The sequence below is a fragment of the Diadema antillarum genome, unplaced genomic scaffold (assembly GCF_040938485.1).
Source record: "Diadema antillarum isolate AM-2024a unplaced genomic scaffold, OU_Dant_1.0 seq00000765_RagTag, whole genome shotgun sequence".
NCBI lineage: Eukaryota > Metazoa > Echinodermata > Echinoidea > Diadematoida > Diadematidae > Diadema > Diadema antillarum.
Window position 1 is genome coordinate 251,308 of NW_027271655.1, and position 21,663 is coordinate 272,970.

Here is a 21,663-nt window from a genome sequence, read left to right on the forward strand (position 1 = left end):
TTACAAGTATCGCCGTGCCTTTCCAACAGCTGGCTTTTTGGAAAGTAGGTACCTCAAGAACGAGGTCGGGTAGTGCCGTCCGCTGCGGCGGCAATCACGCCAAGATAAAAGGAAGATGCGATTCTCCTGCCCGAATGATTACTCAGCATACCAGCAGACGAATAGCAGATGAGACTTTTTTGTCGTTGTTGTTGCTGTTGTTGTGCAACCTTACTTCCACTACAAATTTACTAGAATGTGACCCAGGGGTGCGTAACATTTACTTCACTGCTTCAAATCTTGACTCGTTCAAGTGAAATGGAACAAAAGGACAGCAACCAATGCAGAATGACATCTATGGAGGTATTTCCTTTGGTTATCTGTATCTACAACAAGGCGGGTAGTGGTACTTTGCTTTTTCTGCTTACAGCATACAAGAACTATACCTCCCTATGACCACTGGATGCATGGACACTTAAAGGGATGGTACAGTATTGGTGGAGATGAGAATTGGGCTTTTAACATTTTGCGAGATACCAAGAAAACACTTATGAAATAGTACAGTGCATACTATTTTAAGATGAATTCAAAGTTTATTTGATGAAAATCGGGTTTGGAATGACTGAAACATCCAAAAACAAAGTGAAACAAAGCGATCATAATAAAAGGTGGGTCCAACACTTTATTAGAATCACTCTGTTTTGGATATCTCAGCCATTTCAAAACCAATTTTCATCAAATAAATGTTGAATTCCTCATGGAATTAGATGCTCTTTCATATTTCATAAGAGGTTTCTCATTATCTCACCAAAAATTGTTAGAAAGCTGAAATTAGGTCTCAACCAAAACTATACGATCCCTTTAACATATGACATAAATTACCTGTACACAGGATGTAGAGAAATGGCCAATGTTGGAGATTTGTGTTAATTTTGCACTTTCGGGGTTGAATAGTCCTTGCCGTCTTTTCAAGGATCTATAGCAACACACACGGCCCATCTCTGCACTTAACATCACCTACTATCTCCTGGTGGAATACTCTATTTGTGGTGCACTCTGCACAGTAGAGGCGATCTCAAGAGTAATTATTTCAAACACATTACTGGAGTTAGCTCTCCCCCCCCCCCCCCCCCTTCAAAGGAAGGGAAGGGAGCACGCATGATTTGCAAATAATGGCCTTTTACAAAATTCATGATAGTTCTACGTGAGGGCAACACCGGCAGATTCCAAGGCCTTGACGTTGATGGATGTGAACGCATCTTTACAACTCTGCAGATGATAACGGTTCCAGGCACAGTCAAGTTCACGCCACCAGTTTGACGTGCGGCTGCAGTAGCACTCCTCTGCCTGGCATTAGCCATATATGTGTATCATGAGTACTATATAATTATAATGCATAGCATGTGAGTGTGTGTTTGTGTGTGTAGGTGTTTCTGTGTGTATATGTTTCTACATCTATGTACACAGTATACACATACATATATACATATACACATACATACATCTTTAATAAGGCCTATCTATAAATGAATTATCTGGTAATTCCTCTTTCATGACCATTCCTGCATCCACTCTACTGAGGCTCCATACTCTTATTAGCATGGGTAAAACAAAATGCATTATAGGTAAAATTGTATCATGTACAAATGTACTTCTGTTTATACATTTAATACTGAAACAATTGTTCTTTTTATCAAACTCTTCTCTCCCTCCATTTTCACATTAAAATCTGATTTTTAATTCACTAGAGTTATTTTAGTTGTTATATATCTTTCTTGAACAATATTGGGAATTTCATTTAACAACATACAGATATATGCATAGTAAAATACACAAACATTTTAAAGACAAAAATCAAATTTCCTTTAAAAATGGAAAAACTGCAAATTTCTAGAATGGTAAGTCTTTGCATATCACAAGTGAACCCTGCATTTCATTTCAACAATATATCTTATGTTTGAGAAAAAAAACCAAACAGCACTACTAAATATCCTAATACCATATCAGTAAGCAGTTCTATCAAAGGCATTACACAGATTCTGTATCAGTATTGGGGTAAAGTCTACTTCCAGCCAATGCAGGGGGGGGGGGGGGGGGCTTTAATTCTAATGAGGAAACACAAAGTCTGGTTCACAAGGGAAAAAGATTCCCATCTTTGCAATAGGGAAGTAAAAGATGGGAAGGATTTGCAGGGAGAACACAAATTATCCTCACAGCACGTTCTCATGGAACAACAACAATCTCATATTTGAGTTTGCCTTCAAGAAAGAGAGAGGAGCAGAGGGACTCCACTGAGGTCAAGAGATGGCAGTGCCATCGATGGAGGGGAAATCCCCTAATGACATCACCTGTTGGCTGTTTTGATGTCAAGTCCTTGGTCCCTCCCATCCACACTTCCCTTCCCTTCTCCCGGTGGATAGACTTCTTGAGCACCTCTTCTAGCATTCCACTGGCTCCGGTGAGTAGGGGGGTTAACCCTTCGAACCTCAAGCTAACTCTCATCGAAGGCAAGAGATCATTCATGCGCCACATGCGTGGGACCTTGGAAACACCGCAGCATTTTAAGAGTTAAACGGATTGTGACGATTGATGACTGGAAGAGCAGTGGGCATCTCAAACAACAGACTCATTCAAATTTGTGGTCTGCTTGTCCGTTGGCACAGTAGACAAACAAAGCAAATAAACAAACAAACAAAACAACTGGTACAACTATGAGGTTGATTTGAATCAGCACTGAACCATATAATACAAAGTGTGTCAGTAGACGTGAAGAAGCTAGCCTCAGGTTAATGTACCATGACATCTTGACTCAGAAATATGACTGCTTGTAATACTTGTAAATCTTACATTGACAAAAGTCAAGAATTCCAATTCAGGTATTACAGACTTCAAGTCTGCGATTACAAATGAACAGCTTGCAGTAAATACTACTAGTTGATCTGCATTTTTAAAACGTGTCACCGCATTTTTTTTCTCTTCAGCTTTCTTGCTTTCTGATCTCGTTTCACTGCTAGATGTCTGTCACCATTTTTTGCTTGTTGTAAGAAAGAGTAAATCTCTACTGCACACCATACACACTTTGACATCTCCTGTGGGATCTTGAACTATCTCCCTTTAAACTATCCTTTCAAAATCTAATCAGCAGGCTTTGGAAACGCCGCCATTTATCATTACATGTTGAATCTCTTCGATCATGCCAAAGTGGCCGAATTGAAGCGCATGACCTTCTAAAGTCGGATCTCTTTCTTTTTCTCGTGATCAGACCGGATAGACGAATTCTTCCCGGCTCCCAGGTGCATCAATTCGAGGAATTCCTCCCTGGTTTCTGAAAAGGTTGAGCGAGGCGCTGAGGTCTACATCCCGAGGGTCATGCGCTGACTCGTAATTGGCTTTCAGCATGCAGTAAAGAATGGGTAACCAGCTTACAGACGATCTACGATTTCCATCTAATTCTATTTGCAAAATGGCATATGGCCACTGTCGTTTGTTTGTGACATTCTTCATCGCATTGCCTCTATATTTCATAATCCTGATATAAAAATGTTTGTTTATATCTCTCGCCTGACAGTTTGATTTCATCACATTATGTTCACACTAACTTTTATGAAGTAAAATCATACAAATAAAATGGTACAAGTTTCATCCACATGGACAAAAGTCTGAATCTAAACCAAATATCCAAGAAAAAAAAAATCCCAAAATGTTCTACAGCATTTCGTGTCATTACAGGAAATATGATTAAAAGAAATGTGTGATACCGAGACATATCTATCTCATCTAACTTGCATATTTGCTTGGCAGTGGCATCACTTTTTTAATGTAACACATGTGAAAATGTAATACTAAATGTTTTTTTTATTTCTATTTTGAGTCCAACTATCATGATTTTTTCCATACCTGCTGAAGTCAATTAGAACATGGTGTGGACCAACAAACAAGCATCATATATATCTCTCCAGTATATGAAAAAATAAATGGATTAAATCCAAGTACTTAGCATCTTTAAAAATATTCAACTTTTACTTTACCTTATGGGAGACAAACTGGCTGTGTTCTGCATACTTAAATACTGCAATACCAATATAACCATGAACTCTTGGACAAGCAGCATTCAGCAAAACTAAAAAATGTTCTCATTACTCCCCGTGCTATCCAGTATCAAGTATATAGAAGTATTATTATCAGCATTATTTTATCATTATCATCATCACATTCATGAATACTCACATCCAAATCATGACCACTTAATCAAGTTTTCTCAACTGGAAATTCAAAATACAGCAGGAATTCAGGTATTCTCTTGCCAGAAGCATGGAAATGATATTACCCAGGAAGAACAACAACAACATCAACAGCCATCTTTAGGTGGCTTTATCAACTTTCCATCATTTGCAAAAGCAGCAGTCAGAAAATGTCATTATAGACAAAGTAATGAAATTCAAAGCTACCTTCCTTTCTCTTTTTTAATCACCAAAATGTCATTCACGGGTCATTAGAGGATGTCATCCCACTCTAATCTCACTGCTCCAAAAATATTTTGGATGCGGGGTCCATATTCAGTTTTCTTTTCCAAAACAGACCTTTCTCATTGCAATCTCATTCACAGGCATGCCTTGCAGTACCTGTACTTTGCCATTTGCTTCTGAGTTTCAATTTCTGATCATTAAAGCAACAGGCAAGGAAAGTGCCATGACCAAAAAAAAAAAAAAAAAACCAACAACAACAACAACAACAACAACGGTGGTGGCATAAAACCACACAAATCTCTGATGTTAAAATTCACCACTATCACATGCTTAGTTCCACTGTCCTGCATCCTAGCCGAGCTTCATTGAATATGTATGAGATGGATGGAACCCGTTTCCAGGCAAACATGGAAAAAACAAATCTCTCTTTTCAAGTCCAGTTTGCAAAGGCCACTTTTTTCTCCTTTTTTTTTCAGAGCTCAGGCTTGCGTCCTTTATCTAGGGTGAAGAAGAAATTAAAAAAAAAAAATCATGGGTCAGTTTGATGGTAAACCTCTGTTATCTTTGACTTCATACTGACCCAAGAATTTGTTCTAGAAATGCAGGATTTTTTAATATAAGAGAACAAATATACACTGTCCATCACTGCATGGCATTGATAAAATATTGATTCAAAGATCAACAGTGAAGCAGTTTGCCCTCTGACCCATCTCTGACTGGGTTGCACAAGAACTCACATTTTGCCGGTTTCTCTTCTTTCTGTCTTTTTTTTTTTTTTGTTAAATCCACAAGCAAGCTCATTTTCCATCTAATTCCTCTAACAATGACAAGTTATTTGTATATCAGCATGATGTAGAAGTAAATTTAGCCCTAACTCTTGATTTCTGAGCCTGTGAGAAGAGACAACATTTCTGAGGCATCCTCCAGTAGTTCTGGAGCCTGAAAAGCCGACTACTTTATCACAAAACTGCGGCAGTGCAGGCAGCTTGAAACGTAACAGCAAAAACTATCCCTTTGAGCTAGATACGCACATGGCGTCTTTGTTGAAATAGTCATCATATAAATGGGTGTAATGAGGGCATCTTCTTGTTATTTAATGGATCTTCAGTGCAATTATAGTAGCAAAACTTTATTTTTAGAGGATCTTGCTGGATAATGTCCTCATTTGTGGGATATACCCGCAAAACCTTAGGGCACTTTTCATCACTCCAATCAGTGAAATTGAAATTCCAAGTTTAGAACCATGTCGTATCAGCATAAGTATGGACTGTACACAGAATCATCGTGATTGTCATTGCTGTCATATTCCATCATACATAGTATTCGCATTTTAATGTTGTAGGTCTTCAAATGACTTTCCTTTTTTAGCTTTAAGCTAGATATATAAAAAAAAATCAAACAGAATGAAACAGAAAGGTCACAGAAATCGTTTCTCGCTTGCACGCAAAGGTGGGAACTACCTGAAAATAAGGAGGGTAATTGATTCCTGATTTGCCTAATTCAGGAAGGAGAGGGGAAGGGTTGTTTTCATCCTTCAGACAACAACAGTATGATCATCACGGCTCCATACACACTACATGGGTCCGCCTGAACTCAAGGGCAGCCTGACTGAGTGGATTACAGCTCAGAAACCATGAAAGAAAAGCAGGTCAAATTTAGGGATTTTTTTTTTTCCATTTTAGTTGGGGGGGGGGGGTAGAGGGGATGGGGAGAGTTGGTGGAGAAGAATGGGGGTAGGAAAAGGGGGATTCTTGTGGACTTTGCAGTCAATGAGGCATGAACTTATCCCTTCAGGGTTTTAAATCCAGTGAATCGGTATCAAACCGAGATAGGGCACGAGGCATAATGCTCTCTAATCTTTGAAAATCTTGCTTTTTTGGAGGGAAGGGATCTCTGCAATATTTAGTTTTTGTTTTTGTCTCCACAAATTTTGTAAGAAATAACCTCTTTCCAAAACGTAGCTCCTAATAGCACACCTAAATATACATTTACATGACATCACAGCTCCTATTGGTTTTGATACACAAAGCTATCTGTGATGGTGTGGATTTTCTACATATGAAAAGTGAAATGTAAAAAGGAGCACAGCATGACTAATTCATACTAAAATAAAGCACCATGATGCTTCCAATACAATGTCATCACCATAGCAGAAAACACAACTGAAAAGAATACACACAAGGATCAATGACAATGAAAGGATTCCAATATAAATAGGAATGCAACTGCATATGAACACGAATACGACAGGAATTCACCTCAGGAGAAGAACTAGCATATTATGCAGCGAGTATAAAGAAACATTTTCCCTTTCCACACTTTCCTTCAACTCCCGCTAAGTACCTGTCACCCCTTTAAGCTAAAGGATTTAACCCACCCCTCAGGGAAACAAAAACCTCACCCCCAGGGTCAGAACCTCCTTGCTAGAAGATGAGGCTTGACTGTCTGTGAGTACTGACTGGTACCCACCCCTAGCTACCCTATCCCAAGTGCAACCCACACAATGCATAAATGAGGAGAGCTATTAAAGGTACATTGACCTTATGGCAGTGTCTATGAAGGATATGTATAGACCTTATCCACACATGTGGCAGGTTTAGTATCCACATTGAGAAAGTGCAGAAAATATGCATGTAGATAGGTTGATGTCAGGCATTCATCTTGCTGTTTGCCTTGGGCACTCTCATGCTTAAAAAATTGATTACAAGAGTCTACAGGGGAAGATAAACTGTAACCTTTTTTTTTTTCTTCTGGAATCTGCTTTGCAAGCTGTCTATTCCAGGAGCAAAGGAGAGACATGATGAATGAAAACCAAATCTTTCAAGAGTTTCTTTTCCCAAAAATGATACGCAAATTACTCACAATGAAGCTCTGTATTATCCTCTGCCAAACAGTTCTTATTTTCGGATATTAAATTGCAGCCTGAAATGCTGGATTCATCTTCTCTTGCTTGAGGTAAGAATATAAAAGTGAGCCACAGAGAAAGACTATTAATAGCTTGATTGATAAGCAAATGCCTACAGCTCATGCTTGGTTCATGAAGGCTAAATGTGTGTGTAAACCATGAATTTGCCAGAGTTTTTTATTTAATCTTTTTAATGAACTACCACGGGACCTGAGCTAACGAGAAAAAAAAAATCATAATAATGATATGAGGCTTGAAGCATTGTGTATATTTTGATAAAATAAAGCACAAGTTCTTTTTCATGATCTGGCTGGGATTTTTTTCTCTTAATATCAGCAACAAACAAATAATAGAATGGGCCAAATATCATTTGAAACAAGTGTTATTGTGAAAACAGGACAGAGTTTTTTCGGTGAAGTCATTACTTTCATTACATTCAATGAATGTCCCATGCAGTAGGATCTGCTAAAGAAAGCTGCAAAAGCAGAGATATTCACACCAGTTTTGAACATTGAAGCAAGATGCAGTCTGTTCAATTTTATGCTTACTGTCAACACATATAACAGGAGATACATGAAAAAACAGATTATCATGGGTAAAGCATTGCAGATGAACTATTTGCATTTTTGTATTTTTGTACTGGTATTACATAGCAATTAAATAAGAGAAAAGTTCCACACATAAAAGCCCACTTTTACAGTAGACAGTTGGGCCGGAATTCACGAAGGTGGTACTGTGGTACTATCTTTGTCCATGGTTTAAACCATAGACAAAGACCATAATTTATATGGGGCGCCAAGTGTCGCATGGTCTATTTCATTACGAAATCAGTCATTTCGTTGACGAAATGACCATTTCAATAACGAAATTATCATTTTGTCGACAAAATGTTGACATTTCGTAACACAAAATAGGCTATGCGACACTTGGCACCCCATACAAGTTATAATCTCTGTCCATGGTTTAAACTATGGACAAAGATTGTACTACCTTCGTGAATTTGGGCTTTTAGGTCTGTAGAGTTGGTACTAACAGCTGATTCAATCCTATACAGGAGGTGAGAGAAGACCAAATAGTTCACTTGTTTGACATCATCACACTATTTGAGGTGTGCTCATCTTCTTTGTCTCACCTTGATATGAGGAACTGAGCCAGGTGTCTGTGGCCGCACGTTGACGCTGCGTGGAGGGGCGTCCATAGCTCTCGGTCCGTCACGTTTACATCGGCACCTTTCTCGACCAGCAATCTCATCATACCTTCATTGTTATCTATGCAAGACTGTTCAGACACAATCAAAAACAACAACAACACATGAATATAAAGGTGTGCATACTGAAGCAAAGAGACATATTACTAATCATCAAGCATGTGTTAGCTAAATAAGTCTGATAATTAGTTCATTAAATAATTGTAGGGCAAACACCAAGCAATAGATGTAGTAAGTTTTGTTTCTTCTTTCCATGGTAGCGCATGGCAAGCAGGCTTGCCAATGTTTAAAAAAAAAAAAATCAAAATCAGGGATATTAAAAGAGCAGTCTGGGAGATGCTGGTGTGTTATATATGTCAGCTGCATTTCAATATGCAAAAATAATCCCCAAACTAGGGAGGTTTTTGTATTCTGTCAGGACATGGACATACGTCTTTAATCTATCAGGGACGTTCCAGATGAATCACTGCTTAGCACCACAGCATCCATAACAAGCCAGGATTCAACTAGACCTCAAAAGGTCCGACAATTTGTTTGATGATAAGTTTGAAACAACCTCATGCTTGGCTGCTCCTGATAATTGCCCTTGTCAAAAATATTCATGTCTTCACTGAATTCTTGTTTACTGCATGGCACTTTCACTGGTAACCAAGGCATTTATATCTTCATTAGATATGAGTTTGGCAAGCAAATGTAGTCTGAATCCTATCTCTACAGTAAAATACCCCATAGCAATAATCAAATGATAAGTTTTAGAAAGTAATCTATAAGTTTATGAACTTTGCATGGTTACAGAATTGAGATGTTTAAAGCTTTTAGTTGTCCTTTACATGAACGCATGAAATGTGAGTGCTAAATGTTTGAATTCATGAGACTAAGAGAGAAGTGACTTTCCACACTGTGAAAATTTCCAATTCTACAGTGACTAAGAAGGTTACAGGAATACTACTTGAACTAGAGGTGGGGTGGGTGGAAGGGGCACTTGGAAGATTAACTAGCACTGGTGTGCTATTTGTCTTCAAAAAGCTTAAATTGAAAATGCTGAAAAATGCATGCAGATGACTAAGACATTCCATTTGGTGATCAAATATATCTCCCCCCCCCCCCCCCCCCCCCCGGAACTAATTCTGTCTTGTAGACCATTTGCTCTATTAAAATTTTATAGAGGGAATTCAGGACAGCAGTAAAGACATGGAAAATAATAATATCTTGTTGTACACTGCATTTTTTCTTCAAACCATAATATGCTGGCTGTTCACAGTTTAGAAAATCCGATCAAGTCTTTCTCAAGCTGAATACCACTGAACAGGATATGAATGTTCGCACTGGATAGATCCACTGATATGATTTGTTGTGTATGATTTCCTAGATATCATAAAGCAATACCTCAATCCATTGTACCTATGCAGATGGCAACCCCAGGAGTAGAAATCTGTGATAAGAATCTTAGGACCATGCCGCATGCATGCATACATCATGTCTTGAAACAAGTTTACACCTTGAGGGTTAGGATATATTGCTCCACAACATCTACTCAAAATTTATAAACATCCCTGGAGTTCATGCTATGACTGTGAAATTCATGCCACACACAAAGAAAGAAAGAGTTGATTTTTTCTTTTCTGTGCAAGGTGTGTAATTCACATCATTTCATATTATAAATGTTTTTATTACCATCACTATCATAATCATTATTGGTATTACCATTATCAGCATCATCGTTATCATATCTCTGTTATAGTTCTCATAAAGACTAAAATACATCTGGCAAAGTCTTAATGTACCAGAGAAAGAGAAGAGAAGAGAAAGAAAACTACAACAGGTTGAAAGGTCTTAAAGTCCTTCAGTTTTAAGTGTAGAGGTGAGGTTTTCAAATCTTTAATCAGTGTGAGTTTTGTTTATAAATTCCTTTTCTTTGGCTCATTCAAATCCATTTTGTTTTTAAGAATAAAGCAAGTGAACAGAAAGTCTTTTTTTCTCCTTACCTGATGTAATGCAGTCAATCCGTCTTCATTTCCCATGTTGGGATCGACTCCACTTTCCAGCAGATTTCGAACTGCAGAGCAAAAACAGGGAGGAGGAGAGAGAGAGGAAGGGAGGAAAAAAAAGGAGTGAAATTTCATTAATCTCTTTGCCTCTTAACACATCACTGGTGAAGAGGTATGTTCTGTCCGCCCACAGGATTGATGGGTGCACTCTCCTTGGGCCCCCACAATTTGTACATTACATTCGTTTTCCTGTTTACATCTTATTTACAACCACATTGACACAGCCAACAGGATCAGTTTAGCACTCAACTCAAAACTGACGAGAGGTAAATAACGCTGAAATTGAAAAATGGTGCAGGCAAGCCGGAATCTCTTGTGAGGTCGATGTGGTTGCACAAGCATCAGATCACTAAACAAGCTCAAGAAGATTTTACCTGTAAAGGAAGTTTTGTGTGCCTTTTTTTTTTTTTTTTTTTTGAGGGGGGAAAGGGTTAATTCAATTAAAGTAACAAGGTATTGGAAGGGTAGAAATGAAATGGAACAAACACCGCAACAGTGAGGACTGTTTGAATGTCAATTTGTTGTCCAACATGGCATTATTTGTGGCCATCAAAAATAGCTGTCTTGGTCATATAATGTTAATCATAATAATCATAAAGTTCAAAGTGAAGACAAGGATCATACGGCATGGATACACATCATATAGTTCATGACTTTCACATCTCTTTCTTTCTCTGTTTTCTTCTTCCCCACCCCTTTTCACATCCTCCTAAATTTCTACTTCATCGGAGAAGAGGATAGAGCGAATAAAAGAAAGGGAAGAATCCTCCCCCCCCCCCAAAGAAAAAAGAAAATCAAGGATTTCCGGCATGTTCAAATAATGCTCAGAGATTCTAATCATTTCTGATGCGTTGCGAAGCCCCATCTAGCAAGCACGAGGGCTCTCGAAATAGCTCAGGCGGCAGTGCTCCCAGATTGGTCGACCTTTCCATCGGGCAAATTTTCAATTTTCCACCTAATGACTTCATCATCCTCATCTAGCCATCGCAACCATAAACCATATACCACCACGTGCCATTTCTAGTAAAGATCTCCAGCAGGGGTAAGAGACAAAAATACCAACCTCTGTCCGTTGGTATGTAGGTTCTAAGACTTTATTTTTCACACAAAAAAACAAGAACCCAATGGGATTATTGCTTTCACTAAATATTCGCATTTGATGCCACAGCCTCTATGTGACAGACATATGCCATGAAATCACAGTTGACTAGATTTCTTCCCCTACTTGAGTGATGTTTGATGCAACAAATGGAAAGCAGTGAGGAAAAGTGTAAACAGATTTGTCTGTTTTTATTGGTATGCAAATGTAATTTTTCTTCCCCGCAAGAAGAACATTGTGGTTGAAAAATCAAAGAAGATACACGTTAAGAAATGAGCTCTGTAATCTCTGAATATCGCTCAAGTGACACAATGTTCAGAACATCTGAGATGTTTAGACTAATAATGACTTATTTCTGTCATAAAGATGCTCATGAATCAACCTGAAAGAGACAGAATGAGTGATTTTCATCCATCAGCAATGGCAAAGATATACAAAGATAGATGAGCAGCTTACAACTGGCATTCATCAGCAATGAGTAGTGAACTAGCTGTGACATATCCACATTTAAGAAACTAGACATCTTTCCTTTGAAGCGCCAGTGCATGCAAACCTAACTTCAATTATGGCAATTTCAGCAGTGACCAAAGTTGAGTTTAATCATTCAACCTCTCAATATAGCTTTAGGGTACAACAAGTTGAAGAAAACGAATTACGACATCACAATAAACAAGGCCAACATTGATGCTGATAACATCTGAAAGGGTCTGTGATGCTACACTCATATACCAGAGGCATAGCTATCTTTTTGCGGGCACAGTTCAGATGAACCTACTCCTCTGGAAATTAACATACTACATACATGGCATCAGCAACTCCACATTCTAAGAAAGTCATTGAGATTGGATGTTAAATATTTCAGCATCAGAAAAAAAAACAGCAAGCTGGTTGCCGAAATGTCACTTTAAAAGGTATCGCAGTCTTCCAACATAATGCTTTCTGATATCCATCATGTTTGATAAAGATTATAATATGTGAAACGGGAACAACCCATGTGACAGCTTGTAGCTCCTTTTATTCCAGCTAAATATCACAGCACAAGGGACCAATCTACATAGTGTGTCATAACTTTGTGACAGACTGTGCTTGAATGTTGCCATAACAACCGCCACAACAGTTAACCACTCCAGCCAACATCCATACGTAGCTCTGAGATGCGGCATATATATGAGAGACGCCACTCATTTGAACCAAACAGAAAGTATCCTGAAACTACGGCTTTGAAAAAAAAAAAAACAGCAACTGGTGGCCTCTTCAAACTACATGTATATGGCTGTCTGGAAAACAGACTGATTTGTGCATACACACACACACACACACATATGCACACACACAAACACACACACAAACACATAAATAACTACAGATGTCTATACCAGTTTCCCAGGGAAAAATTACAATTTCCAAACTCATTTTGATATTCATAATGGTGTGTTATCTACACTGCACACACCTTAAATGAATTGTCAGTTTGTTTGTTTGTTTTTTTTCAGCTGGTTCCCACATGTAATTTGTCAAACAAGAAGGGTTCCATTGACCTGTTTAAAAGAAAAAAATGCACATGTTAGAGTGAGCACGTTCCGATGATTGCCACTTTAGCTCCAGGTACATACACTTGTGTGAAAAAGAAATGCCTCCCAGAAGAGAATAGTTTGAACATGTCTTGCATATTGCGGGGAAGCATGAAATATTGAATGTAGTTTTCAAGTGGTCTATTTGCAACGAGTGACTGACTGGGTTCCATTAGAGACAGGCAAGCGCCATAGGGTAGCTACGTCTACCTGACTGCTTCATCTACTGCTGATGGATAAAAAACTCCCCATGAAGAATATGAGGAAAAACTTGGTGAGGTCACACCCTCATGGCTCGACGTTCTTATACCACTTATTAACTCGAGTTCATGGGGGTCTTTTCATAGCTGTACAATGGGGCAAAGAATGCTTATTTGTCAAATTCAATTTCCCCTAAAAATGGGTGATTTACAGTTTGTTGCACTCATGGAACCTTTCTTCTCTTCTCCACGACTTTCTTTCTCTATTACTCTGACACACACACACACACACACACACACACACACACACACACACACACACACACACACACACAATAGTGAAGCACAAAGTACTTGGTTCCCAGTTATTGTCTACATCACTACGTCAGTGAGAAACGTTGAAAAAGGCCAGCAAGAGGCTCCTCTGTGTAACCCTTAAGAGATCACCTTCCTTAACACGCCACTGACTTTGCATGCAAACAATTGTGCTCACAGCATAGGGACAGCTAGGGAAAATATATGCCACACAAAACATATTCCTGCAAAACAGATCCTATTACTGCCAGTGTCTGGAAGGAGGCAACTGGCATAGATCCACTGAAGATTGAAGAAGCATAAAAAGCCCGCAGTTATGGATTGGGCAAAGCCATGCACGGACTGTGGCATACAGGTAGATACATGAACATCCTTGTGGCTAAACACTAAGGACGACACCTGGCATTTATCTCTCATCCATCAGCCGTGAATGAGACGGGTTATTATTGGCAACAAGGCTGGAAATTCTCAATTTCACCTCGGCCGCTGCAGCCGAGATCTTAAAATCTGATGCCGCTTGTTTGGCGAGGGCTGCTTGGTTCTTCCAATTTCTTGCCGCACTTCAAGGCTTTCGTTCATATGAAACAGAATACTATATTACAAATTATGGGAAACACGAGTTCTGATAACTACACACCTAGAATGCTGTAAAAGAGAAAAGTGCAACAATGCTGGTTGTAAATTCATATGAAAACAATTCTCTACATTCACAACGTTTTCTTGTTGTTTGTTGTCATTGGTTTGTGGAAATGCAAGCAAAACCTCCACAGTCTAAATTAACAATGCTGTAAATCTGATCTGGAGGTGTATATGACAAAATTTGAGCAAAATATAAAAGAATAAGTGATGTATTATCAAACTACACAGGGATTCCATTACGCATCAAACTCTAAGTGTGTCCTTGATGATGTAAACCTTCCCCTTAACAAGTACAGTTGTACCGCTTGTGACAAGTGGAAATTTATGCAGGCAGTCATACAGTAAGCTCTTCACAATGTGTGAAGTATGTGTTTAATTGTTTTCCACACTGTCCTGATACAGATGAACATATACTTCATTCTAACAGCCAACAAATATGAAATTACCCATCTTGTCTTCAAACATCATCCAAACAAACTTAAATGATCCTTAGGTGGTACAAAACAAGTTCTGGAGCCTAAGATTATGACAGAGCATAATTCAAAAGATAACAAAATTTCTCCAAATGACAGATGTGTTACACATTTCATGGATCTACAACACCTTCTCTCAAAACAGCTTAGAATGAAGCTTGCATGATTGTCATGCAGCATGTTTAACAAATACATGTCAATGAAAACTGAACTCAAAATCACTTTGATAACTTATCCCAAAGTTCATGATTCCATGTCATTTGCTTGTGAATATGAACACTTCTTTCACAAAATCCATATGAAATTTTCATTCACTTGATACATTATGTCAAAGATGTATGAAACTGATACTAGAAAGAGTAACTCACAGCAGTGGTGAAAAACGAGAGAAAAAAAAAACCGGGAGAAAGAGAGGAAGATGACGGCAGGAAATTACTCACCAAGGGAGGATTTCAGCATCAAAAACACTGCTTGCTTTTTCTTTCAACCCAGCAGAAATAGAGCAAAGCCGGACAGACATCAGCTGGGAGATGCGCAAAGCTGCGGCATCATCTCCACTAAATTTCTGACGAATGAGACCCTAAAATTAGCAGTGCTTGGCCACCACTCTACCGGTAAGAACACTCCACAGTATCCAGCCAGACGCACTCCTGGTGTGTTTGCACGCATCCAGAGTCAACACCCAACCGTCTCCGGCACATCCATTCTAATCATCCACTACCTCCTTCTCCTCCTCCTCCTCCTCCACCACCACCACAACTACCACTACCATCATCATCATCATCATCCCAAAACCAGGTCATGATCACAGAATCCATCATCCATCCTTGTCTCAGATTCCCGCCTTGTGAGATTTTCTAATGTTTCTGCCCTTTTCACTGGGAGAACCAAATACTAAACCAACAGGGATGTCTTGTCATCCATACAGGAAGTGCTGCATTATTTTTTATAGCGCTTAGCATTTCATCTGGGTTGCTGAACATGATCACAGATGCACATTTCCAAGTGTAAAATTACACTTAACAGGTCACAGCTAAACATAATGATACAATATTTTTATATTTTTTTCTAAATCATGATTTTTCGAAAGGTGGGGGGGGGGGTGGTCACATTAGTCTTTGATCAAAGTCTGAAGACTTAAAGCCAATCTGGTTTTAAATTAACAATTGACAAATTTACTCATCTTTCACATTATAATGCATCCACACAAAAATTTTCATGGCCAAAATCCTCTTTGTATGTTGGCAAAAGGACTAAAATCATCAATGCAAGCAAGTGGTAAAACTTTTCAAACTTCATATTGGTAGTAGGTGCTGGTGTTGTAAACATAGAAGGATGGTGCATGTAAGAACTATCCTATATCTACTCTGATTATCTTAATTATGTTAGCATAATTAAGCCCCCATCATTTTATGTGCATACCACAATAATTGACATAGAAAAAAAAATAAACCTAGGAGGGGTTGACAATCACCCCCCATACTTCACGATCAAACTTGATGCAACTTCCAATGGTGCCCCTCCAAGGCATGTCAATATTGACTGTGTTCACACTGGTCACTCAATCTCGGGAGAGAAACCCCCCCACGAAGGGTGTTCTTCTCAAAGAAATCAATGTGTAAATGCTCTAGAAGAAAGCCTTCCCCTGTCTCTGGGTTCAGAGACAATCTGAGGCCACCTAAAGCACTCATCGTCGTTCGTGTCCATGCACATAATGTGGAGGGTATGTACTAGGAGCCCCTACCACAGGGCTTCCATCCACTGGGACAACAATGCATAAGTTTGGAATGCATCTATCATGCCTATATCCAAAAGGCAATTTCTCCAATTATTTTGGCTAAAAATGAGTTTACATATTTTCAAGAGAATAATTCAAGGGACATTCCAGAGGATTTATATAATCTCGCATTATGCTGTACATAAATTGATAGTGCCATTTATAGATTTGTGGAATTTATTTTGGTTCTTGAGAAATTTCTGAAAAGCCATGAACATATTACACTGAACAAGGATGGTGACATACAAAGCTCACATATTCCAGTCATGTGGCAATGCAATTCCACTATAATATACCGCTTGCTTGACAAGTTCACCTGCGTAGAATCTATTCATGCTTTCTTCTTGTGTTCTGCTTCCATGAGTACCCAATCATGCATTCTCATGTGAAGCTGCTATGTCATCACCCTTTTCCTCTGTGATTTGTCACAAATTTTGAATACATTTTTATTCCTAATCCTAATTACTATCAATTCTGTAACCTCGTACCCAGTATAACCAATTTATAGATATTCACAGGCAAAAGTTTGAAAATCATCTGGAGATCTCTTTTAAAAGGTTCTTTCTTCCTTTGGCTCTCCCACAGGGGCAAAATGAGTTCATCCTATGAGCTGCAATATACAACTCTGATCTTAATTCATCATGCTAGATTGTACTACTTCCTCATCTTGAGAAGACAAAAAAGATAGTGGGTGAAAAATGTTTACGGATGACAGACGACAGACAAGGGATGAAAGGAGCTCCCGGTAGTTCACCTGAGCAGAAAGAGTGGGCAAACATCCCAAAGTTGACTACCTGGGAATCATTCTGATATGACTGTGGTATAAAATGGATATTTAAAACCAGCCATTTGGGGGGGGGGGGGGGGGGTCGAAAGAAGACTTATCAGCTGAGTCATGCAACAACTGTTGTATTTTTTGACATCCAAATCACAACCAGCTGTAAAAACACATGGTTTGCTATAATCATACTGCCAGGAAATGCCCAAAAGAGTGAAATTCAATTCAGAGTCTGAACAATATTTTATCCTGTGGCCTCAGGAACCAACCCTGATCACCAGAAGTGAAGTTAACACACCAGTTCAACGGATTAAGCCAACACAGGAACGCAGATTAATATTTAATTTGACATTCTGTATCATAGTTGAAATGTACAGATGAAATTCCTTTAATTTTCTTTTTGTCAAGGTGGGGGTGGGGGGTGGTGCTCACAAACACAAACCTTCCTTTAGTCAACAAGTGCAAAACTAAATTCCATCGAACATCTTCAGATTTTGTTGGCTCCATTTGCTGTCTGGTTGGTTGCTCCAGAGCTGTGCAGTAGAAATCCCCAGTGCTCAGCAGCACAAATGTCATGATGATGATGAGGAGGAGGCAGACTGGCAAACTTCCTCCGCAGTATCCATGGCAACATGATGACTCGAGATGAATTTCTCAGATAAAACAAAGGCCTTCGATGACAGCCAGAGCTTTTGGTCCACTACACTTATCTGACAAGAGACTGCACCAAGCACTCTTCCCTGCTCTACAGCTTACTGTGACAGAGCAGGTTTTGTTCCGTTTCCATTCAATATTTAAATCCTGAATCCTGCACATTTCTTTCTCAAGTACTTCTTCCTTAGTCAGCTTATTGGAGGATATGCCCCATAGGATGCATAACCAATTTTTATTCTCTGGAATGCTTTCACAAAACCTTTATATATTCCCCTTGGACAGCCAAGAGAAAAGTGCTTAATATCAGTGTCCACTGCCCAATATCAAAGGATCACTGAGGAACTTCTAACTCTGATCCAATGTCATAATAATAATTGCATTTATATGGCGCTTTATATTGGTGTTTCCAAGGGCACTAGTGCTATTTATACAAGAAGACTAAAAAACAACAACAACAACATCAACAACAACAACTACACACAACACATGTATCATACAGTCATTCATAAGCAATGCAGAAATGACCTTTGATAAATCAAGAGGATTTTTTTCTCTGGAAAAAAAGTGGTTGAATAAACTGCTTTTATGAGTTTAATGTCAAAATGCGAAGGAGCTTCATGGAGAAATCCTATTCTCAGGAGGAATCTCCCAGATGGCTGAAAGAGTGTGAGAAGCGGCCGGTGTGACGCAAGTAAGCGGTGATCATGATGACGGTCTTCATTTTTTTTTTAATACGGTGTGCACGGTGCTGGCGGTTTGTGAAATTGGAGACGTTTGTTGGCATGTGACGGCAAGCACACAAACAATGCGGCAACAACAGCCGTTCATCTTTTTTCAAAAGACTGCGCATGAATATGACTACAGTAGTTCCAGTATTTCTCCACTATAAAGGGAAAACTAGAGGCAACTGCTGCTGGGGAGAGATGGAAATACCTTTGGGATATCTAACATTGTGCAAACCTTAAAGAATCCATTAAAGATATTTGGATGTCACCTTTGGAGACACTACATGATTATTATTACTATACAGTGTATTAAGAAGACACTAGACATTACGGGAATAAATTTGCCTTTCCTTAATGTTTTCAACTACATTATATCCTATTCAATCCATGCTTGACTGCTGACAATGCTTAAAACTCATTTTTTTAATACACTGCCTCCCTTCAGCTGGATCCAGAGTTAATATATTATTTATTACCATTATTTTTTAATGAGTGAGTGATGGCATGCTCTTTATGATTAAAGTGGTCATTTTCTATACTGCTGTACTTTCACAGATGAGCTAATGCTATTTCTCAAGGTACACAGTGGACATATTTTATGCCATCTTAAATTGGATATTTCAAATGTAACAAGATGTGCCTATTACAGCTTCATAAGTGTAATACATTTAAATGGCATCACTGGGGGTCTAACTAGCAAAATAAACTTGCAGTTAAGAGACTAGACGTGAGATGTTTCCTTATCAGCAGGTACACGAGTTGTTTTCTTTGGCAGTAAAAAGTCTTCATTTGATGAGCATCATGCCAGTCTCAAAAGAAACAGTTGACTTTTTTTTTAAAGATACATGAAGAAGACATGTTAAGGTTTCTTTTTCTTTGGACAAAAAGAACATTAAGAAATGCTTCATTTCTTTGAGCTAAGCATAGATATTTTTCTTCTTCTTCTTCATGCATGTCATGCTGCTACACAAAGTAATCTTTAGATTGTTATGTTGGTGGAAATAATCAAATGCTGGACTGACAAAAGAAGATAAAAACAGTAAATACATGGTGTCTAAGGTAAAGATTCTTAACGACATGGCAACCATTGCCACAGTGATGTACAGTAAATCCAACAAATTGAAATGACATCATAGCACCTCCTGGGGATACTGTATACAATATATGAAGGGGCGGGGCAGTAGGTTCACTCACATGCCTGACAAGCAGGTCTCTGCATACAAGGTACATAAGCCAAAAGTTAAATATTCCTCTAAGTCAGTACCATTGGTGCGCAATTGTTTGGGTGTGCAATTGTTTGGGTGTATAGAATTTGGCATTGCAAGGATATTTTGAAAAGAGGGTGAAAGAGAGAAATGAAAGCAGTACAGACTGAACAATATCACAGCATGAGACAAAATCCACTTCATTGAACATGTACACATCTTGGAATGCTGGTCCATGGAACCAACACCATGACACAAAGGGTGACGTTCACCTTGAAATAGGTTCCAAGACTATACAGATCACCAATCACTGCATGGTAAGGCCTAAACACTTCTCATTTGGCCAGCACTGGCTATAGATGCTGTCATGCAGGGACACACAGTTGCAACTAAGTGCTCATCTATTTACCATCCATTCCTTCTCATTAGATTAATCTTAATTCTCTGCGCATTGTCATATCTCCAATAATTTCCCTGCTTTCGACTTATTGAGCATTCATTCTTTGGCTCATTAAATTGATTACTGCCCTAACTCTGCGTGACATTTAGGAGGAGCTTTGATGGGTTCGCAGGGGGAGAAATTCCCTGACTCAAACAGAGTGAAGCTCATAAAACTGTCTGTACCCATGACTGAATCCAGTCCATGATGGATGTATGATTTGTATCCTGCCCAATCTTCCATCTAGATTCCAATCAATAATGAGCTGGGACAACAAATCAAGATCTCACGGCAGAGTACGTAATACCTCCACCGTCCAAGTGGTCATACATCAAGCGCACGGCCCTCCTCAACTCTCCTCCATGCCGCCAACTACTCAGACAAGTGACAAATATTGGCCATGTTCAACAATTTAAAGGTATAGGCCCTCTTGAATTTTCTCCCCACCATATCACCTAAAAACAGTCAACAATTCGAAGATTGAAAGAAACCTGAATTCAATCACTATCGCTGGAACAGACAATGTTTTTCCACTAATTCTGTGTATAACGATAGGAGCGGATCATGACTTTGGAAATACACATTCATCGTGAAAATTCCATTAAGTCTGTGAACTGAAACTCTCCCACCAAATTAGATACAGAGACATTTTCAGGATTTTGTTTTTTCATCAATCTTCTGTAATACACCTAACCAAAGATTAAATGAATAAATAAATAAGTAACAATAATGAAAATAATGCTGGCATCAGCCCACAAAAAAGTACAATCCATCCTAATACATGTTTCTTTTGTATCACCTGGAAGATATTTGAACAAATGTGGACTTATCACGCTTCTGACCTACTGTCTGATGTCAAGCTCTTGGAGCAAATTAACTTGGAAGATGGCTTGGTGACTGGGGCACTCACAGAATGTGTTGATAAATCTAATAAACCCCCTACTAACTGCCTAGAAATGTAGGCTAAGGATACTACCTGTAGGTATTTTGATGTACCCCTGGTAAACGAACTATAGCCCTTTTTACACTTGTGTTTCTTAACCCCGTACTTTCTCTGAGCCAGGACTATCGTTAGTCCCGTACCAATTTTTTCAGCTTTTTACACACGCCAATAAGTCCTGTACTAAGCTCTTGTCCTGGGCTAACACTACCAGCACTAACCGTGGTACTTACGTGTTGAAAA

The 21,663-nt window shown here is 38.8% G+C and overlaps 1 protein-coding gene across 4 annotated transcripts in view; it reads right to left on the minus strand.

The window, feature by feature from the left end:
- The window catches only part of LOC139738695 (protein phosphatase 1 regulatory subunit 16A-like), a 116,679-nt gene that overhangs the window by 34,124 nt on the left and 60,892 nt on the right, over positions 1-21,663 (minus strand). For all 4 annotated transcript variants that reach the window (XM_071649327.1, XM_071649328.1, XM_071649330.1 and 1 more), the window contains exons 2-3: positions 10,543-10,613; positions 8,483-8,628 (exon numbers count right to left, since the gene is read on the minus strand). In XM_071649327.1, the coding sequence (XP_071505428.1) occupies positions 8,483-8,628; positions 10,543-10,613 (217 nt within the window). The remainder of the gene's footprint in view (positions 1-8,482; positions 8,629-10,542; positions 10,614-21,663) is intronic.